At 31.9% G+C, this 8,322-nt stretch overlaps 1 protein-coding gene across 1 annotated transcript; it reads left to right on the top strand.

The window, feature by feature from the left end:
* The first annotated feature begins 2,279 nt into the window (after positions 1 to 2,279).
* On the top strand, positions 2,280 to 7,442 carry LOC107005091. Its single transcript, XM_015203586.2, has 6 exons — positions 2,280 to 2,625; positions 2,816 to 2,939; positions 3,415 to 3,626; positions 4,618 to 4,645; positions 6,562 to 6,670; positions 7,168 to 7,442. Exons 1-6 carry the CDS (start codon positions 2,362 to 2,364, stop codon positions 7,247 to 7,249), a joined length of 819 nt encoding a protein of 272 aa, XP_015059072.1. The 5' UTR covers positions 2,280 to 2,361; the 3' UTR covers positions 7,250 to 7,442.
* Positions 7,443 to 8,322: the final 880 nt, after the last annotated feature.

The following is an 8,322-nucleotide window of genomic DNA, read 5'->3' as shown; positions in this document are numbered from 1 at the left end:
AACTCCAGATCTGTCACATAAATAATTATAACTAACAAAGTAAAGATAAATCATACCTTACAGATACGAGAACCTTATTGCATAACTTATGCAAGATCTCTTTTGCACTTTTCCCGTATTCTATCATAATTCTTTAAGAATGGAACAATCGTGCTGATAACGTGTTATGAAACTATATAAACAAGAAGAAGAAAAAAGTAGGGAGAAGAGAAAAGACTTCTTATTCTTGTTGAACTATATTCAAGATTCATCGATCTTCCTCAACTCTTATTTACAATGAAGGAAAACCCCTTATTTATAAGGAAACCTAACTTGGTCTCCAAGTAGGATTCCTAACCATATCCTAAAGAAGTCCACATAATTAGACATTCACTATAATACAAATATGTTCATAACAGAACTCATATTATTACATCATTTTTTGTCCACCTGGCATTGAGAGTGTATATACTCTCTTAAAGAGCGAACAAACTAAAAATATGAAAATAATTTTATTTTTACAAGAATTTTGCTATAAAATATTTTTTTTATTTTATTATTATTTTAACTTTTTCTCCTTATTATTTTTTCTTTTTCTTTCATCCTTCTTCTTCAAAAATTTATTGTCATCTTCATCAACTTATCACTTTCAATGTCACTTTTTACCACAACTCCACCTCTCTTTTATTCTACTATTAGTTTAAGTCTCTTCAATTATAAAATTATATCTAGATATTTTATTACATTTCAAACAATTTGATAAACTCATTAGATTTCAAGATGATTAGTAGGCATTATTTAGTTTTTTTATCCAATTTTCAATTAATGTTTTTCAATTTTTGGAGAATTCTTATGCTTTCAAAATTATCATTTCTAGTTTTGGATTTATATGGAAATGAGATAAATTAAATGATGATATCTTCAAAATTTTGATCTTTCTTAGAAAAATAATTAGTTTAGATAAAAATAACTCAATAAAGTCTAGAAATTAGTGTAATTCTGGAAAGTAAGAAATTTGACCGAATAAAAAGAAGAAAAGAGAAAAAAAATGAAGGGGCTAAATTTGATTGGGGTTAGGTGAGGGTGAGAGGTGAAGAAGAAGAAAGAAAGAAAGAAAATGAAGGGAGCTTGAAAGTAGGGGCGGAAGATGAATTGAAAATTAAAATAAGTCAAAAAGTAGGAGAGAGAAATAAAGAAAAACTTAAAATGAAAATTTTTTTATATATATTTCAAATTAAATTAACACGTGTCAGACAATGATTGGTGTATGATAACACTTGCCATTTAAAATCTGGAATTGATCAAAAAATAATGTAATAATATATTTTCGAAATTGTTTAGGGGGGGTAATAGGATGTCTGCATAGTTAAGATGTATTTTTAAAAATTCGGAATAACTTCAGGTGTCACTTTATGTCTTTTCTTAAATTGTGCATATAAAATTAACTTAAATAATAAAGTTACATTCCTCTTTTAGAGCTAATCTGTGGTCATAAAGAAATATGTGAATGATACACAAATAATATTACTCATGGATGAATTAATAAATAAATCTTAAATCTTTTATAAATCTATTCAAATTATATATCTTTAAAATTTAAAATAAGTTGTGCATAAAAAATTAGCTTAAATAATAAGTTATTCAAATTGAATTAAATTATGAATTAATTTTGTTTCAATTTTTTTTCTTAGAAATAAAAACCTTAACTTAATCCATTTTTTTATAATGTTAACAATTTTAGGGGTATTTCAGACATTTTAATTAAAAAAGTGTTGGCCAATACCTATTTATCAAACACATCAATAACTTTTTTCAACTACAACCATTTTATTCAAGCACATAACTACTTATTTTTAATAGTTTCAACGCCTTAAAAAAGTTATTTTTCTTAATTCAATTCAAACAAGCTCTAAATCATATATACGAGCTACTACATACTTTTTGACTTAATTTAAAATTTTTGAAGTTAAAATTAAAAATAAATCCATATTATTATTTTTTTGTAAATAATATTTAGTTGTTTGAATATATTTTTTCGAAAAAAATTTAAAGTACATCTTTTCTTTAAGAGAGAGAAGTTTGTTTGCTTTGACTTGAAGTCAGGTGCATATTACTTGTCTTTGTTAAAACAATTACGGCCGTTAGAATTGGAACTAAATATGTACTAGTTTTAAAAGTATATGGACTACAAATGATTTCCTTACAAACAATAGGATTAGTTTCAGCACAAATCTAAAGATAATGGACTGTTTTGTCTTATTTTTTTTTAATATTAATAATAATGTATTGATTGAATTAGTCATATTCCATCCAATTTATTGTTCAGAAAGGAAAAGAAGTCAACTTTCTTTCACAAAATAATAATTCAATTTTAGGGTTTCTATGAAGGGACACAATCCAATTGAGATGGCGAAGACGGTGTTGGAGGTGGCCGATGTAGCATGGTCGGCGGTGGAACGCTGTCATCACCATACCCACAGTCATACTGATACGACGTCGTTTGATGTATCTCATAGTTGTGAAGAAGATGGATTGAGATCTTTGAGGTCTGAAAACGAACGGCTCAAACGGTTGCTTGAACAAAATCTTATGCTTCTTCAGAGCATGTCACAATCTCCTTCCTTACTTCAAAATTGTCCACCTGATGTATGTTCCCTTTTATTCTGTACAGCCAATTGATATTTTTATTTTATGTATGTGGACATATAAATATATAAATGTATTTATGTGAGTAGAGAAATGTTCTCAACATTTGGATTGTGTTATAAGTGAAAATCTCTTATTTATTTATTTTTAATTTTAATATTTTTTGTGTTTTGATTTTTATTTTGGGAAGCTTCATGAACGTCTCTTAGCCGCTGTGGAATCCGGAAGCTTTTTGAAACAGCTGGAAACACTGAATCGGAAATCTGTTGATGGGAATGAGTATGACTGTCAATTTCCTTTCAAGGAGGCAACTGGTTCGTTATTCTGATTTCTGTGTCTTCCTTTTTTCTTTTTTTTTTTTTGCTTTTGCAATATCACATCCATTTTATGGATGACATCTTATTTTTTAAAGATGTTTAGTGTGCAGAGTTACTCCACTACCTATGGTTTGGGAGGTAGTAGGTATCCGGTGTATTATAGAAGAGATTCAGGAATATAGTCATTCCTTTGAATTGGGTCAAGTCATAGGGCTTTTAACTAATTCGTTTTTCAGGACTTCTCTTAATCTTCTATATGTCTCATCCCTTTTGTTGATGTAAATGAAACTGAAAGAGTGTAAAAGCTTACCAGAGTTCAGTAGTTGATTGACAAGGAACTGGTTTTCGCCTCTCATTATTTTTTAGTTTTGAAATATGGTGTTTCTTGTCATCTTATTCTTAAATATGTTGTTAGGTTCTGCTACCTTTTATTTTGCCAGTTTCTGATTTACCTCTAACAAAATATTGTTAGATGTTGACACGGAGACAGCAGAACTTCTGGTGAACATGAGTCTTGAAGAACCAAGTTGGTGGGTTTGGGTGACTGAGGATATGGTCCCTGGCAATCTTGAAGAAAGAAGCGGAATAGATAATGATAACTATGTGATTGTTAGTGAGGAATATGTTGAAGATGCAGTTGCCAACTTTATGGCTAGATGCGTAGTATCCAATTTGAAGGCTCAGGTACAAGGAAATTGATAGTTTTGTGCATATTTATCATATTTCAATTAGGGATGTTAGCAATTAGTCCTTGAATTATTGTTTTATTCTGGGTTTCGTCCCTATGTTCATTGATGAAGCACACTTAACCTACAACCTAACCAATTGTGTGGTTTTAATCCCATCATTGATAGAATAACAGATGTTTGGAAATAATGTACCAAGTTCCCACGCACAAGGCCAAGGATTGAGACGATGTAAAAGCCTATTTTCACAATCGAAATGAGCTAAACAGATGTTAAATAACTCCCATTCCTGTCTTTGTGTCTCTGGTGGCTTTCTCTCCACACGACCCCACCCCTTTATCTTCCATGTAGATTGGTTGGTTGCTGATGTTGGAACTAGTGGGAATGAATTTGTAGATTTTATAAACGAACAACTCTAAACTGATGGATAATGTTTAAGAGCATGTCTTTTGAACTGCAACAACTGTTAATTGATTGTCTAGGTAATATAGTTGATATCCACCAGGTTTCTGGATGATCCTCCTAGATGGGCTGGGACTTCACCACTGCTACCAACTTTTATTACCACTTCTGTTAGTCACACTCTCTTCGCACTCCTGTCCTCATTATTTTGTCTCTTCAAGTTAGTAGGGCTGTTGGTGAACCTTTATTGCTGTTAATTTACTGGGAATAGTTACTTCAGATAGCAGATTTGAACTTGAATCAAGAACAAGCTAGTGGAAAAGTAGTTGTACGTGCACGGATTGTAAGAAATGCTGTGCAATAATACCTTCAAGGCAAAATCAGAGTGGGAGCTATCTAACTTCCGTTTATTTTCCATCTATGATTGGATTGAAACTGCGCATAAAGTTTAACTAAAAGCTAAATGTGCTTGGTAAAACTACACAGGGATTGAAACAAGAATCACTCATGGACTAAATGTGTATTTTCCCTTCAAGTTATGTTTGAGTCATGTCAATCTTTTGACTGTTTGTGTATTGCAATTGCAGAAGATGTCTCCTGAAGAACTGCAAAAGAGTAAGTTACTTGATTGTTCTATCCTATTCTTTCTGAAAATCTTCGTTCTTGTAGCATAATTACCATAATAACATCCAGAGTCGGCTGCAAAATTCACTTCTACATTTTCTTTTTCATGTTTCCCTCTTGGATAATGGATATTTACATGTATAGGCATGGAGATTTCTTTTTTATGATGGGGAGCTTTTTCATTATGTAATACAGGATCTAGCCAAATCCTGGTTAGGAACGAATGATCAAGTGATGGGTTACTACTTCTGGTAGTCTTTCTTTAGATGATTGGCGGAAAAAGTGCACCATTTGAGTTGATTCCTTAGATAATCGCTCAACTTGTTAGTATATTCCATCAAAATCAGTTTTGTTCTTTTTAGGACAATAAAGTCACCCAATTTATGGGGATATATTATCAAAGTCACTTTGGTTTTTTAGGACAACAATGTCACCCATTATTTGCATTTTTTTACTCAAAAAAATACAGGACACGTTCAAACCATATTATATTTAAACCTTTTTTTTCTCTAATAAAACTTAATAACACATAATTGTTTTATTTTAAACATATTGTTTGGACCTTGAAACCTCTTTATGTAGCACTCATTTACTCTTGATTGTGAAATTGAATAGCTATCAATTTAAAAGATATGTTTATGGTTACCAATCAAAAGTGGACTAAAGTTCAAAGCATTTTGTCAATATCGGACCTCCTAGTTACTCTTATTTGGGATAATTGTTCTTTGCTCAAGGTGAACATTAAATAAACATAGTATCATTGGAAGTTGTTGATTCATATATTCAATTCTAGGAGAGCACTAATAGTTGTAAGTGAGATTTTAAATTTGTCTTCATATTCCATTCTGCTTAAAATACAGAATTTACGTAAATGATAAATAACGATTAACCAACTACATTTGCAATAGAATTGAGATATGTTAGTCATATCCTGGAACTATATTTTACGAATCATTGTATCATCATATGGTAATGTCTCTTTTGCTCTTCAAGTGACTTGTAATGTCTCGGAGAGGAATACCAACAATTTTCGTGGTCGGTGACATTGTAGAAAAAGCTCAATGATATCATGATTCATGGGTACTACATCATGGGCGAATAAGCTAAGGAACTTTTAAAACAACCCTTTTTAACCTTTTTAGGTTGGGATGGGTAGAGTCATGCACCTTTCGGGGTGGCCTAGTGGTTTGGGCTTGAGACTTCTATGTTTTGGAGGTCTCAAGTTCGAAGACCGTTGCCAGCAAGAGCAAGGGGCTTGCCGTCAGGGTTGAGCTCGTCATTCCTGACTTGCCTAGTGCCGGTTACCCTCTCCTGTGTGGTTGGCGAGCTATTGCACATTGAGCGGGTTTTTTACCCTGTGCACCTAAAAGGTAGCGTTTGCGGGTTTCCCTTGTCATCAAAACAAAAAAAAGATTGGTAGAGTCATGGGTTAATTAAGTTTTATTATTTAAAAGTAAAATTTTAATATGATATGATATGTTAAATATGTGTTATCTTTTCCAAGACAAAAGGCAATAGTTGGGTGACTTTGTTGTCCTAAAAAGAATAAAAGTGACTTTGGTAGGATATTCCCGCAAGTTGAGTGAATTTATTGTCTGGAAAATAATTTACGTGTCTCAAATGGGATATTCCAATAATTTGAGTGACTTTGTTGTCGCAAAACAAACTTACGTGACTTTTATGGGATATTACCATAAGTCGAGTGACAATCCACGTTAGAATTAGAAAAAGATTCGATGAGAGAATGGATTAGATGAGCAATTGTTAGAGATCAGTTGATTGAAAGATTGTTAGAGGAGATCAATTGGTTGATTGATTGATCGTTCCTTGACCTTCTTATTTTCCGTTGTATCGTTATTCTTTACTTGAGCATCATCTTATTGTGTGGTTTTCAACTTGACTTACAGCCTTGGCAAGAGCATTCGAAGGCATTGGTAAAGTAGAAACATTGTTCAACATTTGGCATGCCGCGCAAATGTTCTACGTCCTTTCCACTTGGGGACTTGCAGTAGTGGGGTGAGCACTCATTTATTATTTCTTGATTTCGTATATTTCCAATCTTAGAAGACATAACAATACCTCAGTAGTCCGTTCCCGAATAAGTTTGGGTCTGGTTTATGAATATTACTGACCATATTTCTCCATTTTAATTTGTACATATTTCTGATATTACTTGTTTTTAGAAATTTTGGTATTTGCACTGGAACATTGGTGACTTGCACAGAATAAATTTCAATTGAAATATGTGATGTAATTTGTGAAATTTCTGTGGTGTTTTAGATCCTTGTGTAAAATAGACAAGTTTGGGTGAAATTATGTGCATCTGATAACTTTTAGCTTTCACAGTTGAGGCTTAAAATAGTGGACCAATTTGTAAACAGATTCTATTTATCTTTAAAGAGATAATTTAGTGCAGATTTTGTTCTTTTGATCTCAATATATGTACTGTATCTGACTTGAACAATGTTTTGAAGGGCTTGACATTTTTGTGACTAAGCCTGTTGTTTCTGCAGGTTGTACAAGAGCCGATCTGTTATTAGACTTGCTGCTAAAGGGGTTCACAAGACAGGCAAAATGGTTCTGAAGGTTCTTTGAAGATGCTTCTGCTGTGTTGGTTATGAATTAAACATCGTGTAAATGCTTTTACTTTATTGTACAGTCTAGTAAATCAGAACAACATTATGCTTGACTTCCAATTCGTCTGTCTGAGAATATTGTAAATAGTATGCAATTTGAAAAGTGCCTCTGTTGAGATTGCATTCGCGTCACAGTGTAAGGCCTTTTATCATTCTTATTTCTTAAACTTTCAGTGTAGGGTTACAATCCTTTCAGAACCAGCTGGACTTGACAAAGTGGGTTGTGATTTATTTTCTTTTAGAAGATTATTTGCACGCTTTTTGAGTATTTTTTTCCCCATCAAAATAACCAGCTCTAGTTTTGATGGAACATTGATATAACAAACTTATATTTTCCTATTCAAGAGAAAGAAACTGGAGTTAAACCCATAGCAATAAATAGAAATTTTAGAGTATTGGTTTATTTTGATTTAGTCAAGATTATAAATCTCATTTAATCAAAGTCGTTATAAGATACTTCGTTTTGTTACTTGTCAAATATTTTCTAATTTAATTTACTTTTTTACTTGTCATCTTTGACAAATTAAATAAGGGCGATCTTTTTTTTAATTATACTCAATTTATTAACAATTAATACCTTAGAAATATGCATAGTCAATAATACATAGAAAATTCTATCAATTAATAATGATAAAATGATAAACTTGCTATATAATTATTATTTTCTTAATAATGCATTAAAAGTCAAAATTTGACAAGGACGGACCTTAGAAGTGAGAATGGTAAAGATGTAAAAGAACTTCTTTGCAGTATATGAAATTTGATGAAAGGATCGAACTGCCCCTCCAATTGGATTTGAGCTCCATGGTGCTAACGCTGACCCTTCCTAAATCTGAAATTGTAGTTAATTTTACCACTCAAGTAGAAAGAAAAAGAAGAAATTTTATTTTGACAGAATAATCTGGTGGGCCCTCGTATTTGTATCAGATTGTATTATGAACTCTTCTACTTAGCTTTTTGATATCTGGACTCCTGAACTTAATCAAAATGACATTATTAAATCCACCATGTGTATCACTTTCCCTTACATAG

The sequence above is a fragment of the Solanum pennellii genome, chromosome 11 (assembly GCF_001406875.1).
Source record: "Solanum pennellii chromosome 11, SPENNV200".
Classification (NCBI taxonomy): Eukaryota; Viridiplantae; Streptophyta; class Magnoliopsida; order Solanales; family Solanaceae; genus Solanum; species Solanum pennellii.
The sequence above is the reverse complement of the archived record's forward strand: the minus strand, read 5'-3'. Positions and strand labels throughout refer to the sequence as shown.

Excerpts from the sequence above, each read along its gene's own strand:
- LOC107005091 (XM_015203586.2), top strand. The coding sequence starts at position 2,362 with ATGAAGGGACACAATCCAATTGAGATGGCGAAGACGGTGTTGGAGGTG. Across the intron at positions 3,627-4,617 it reads TATCCAATTTGAAGGCTCAG|AAGATGTCTCCTGAAGAACT; the intron begins GTACAAGGAAAT and ends TTGCAATTGCAG. Across the intron at positions 4,646-6,561 it reads TCCTGAAGAACTGCAAAAGA|CCTTGGCAAGAGCATTCGAA; the intron begins GTAAGTTACTTG and ends CTTGACTTACAG.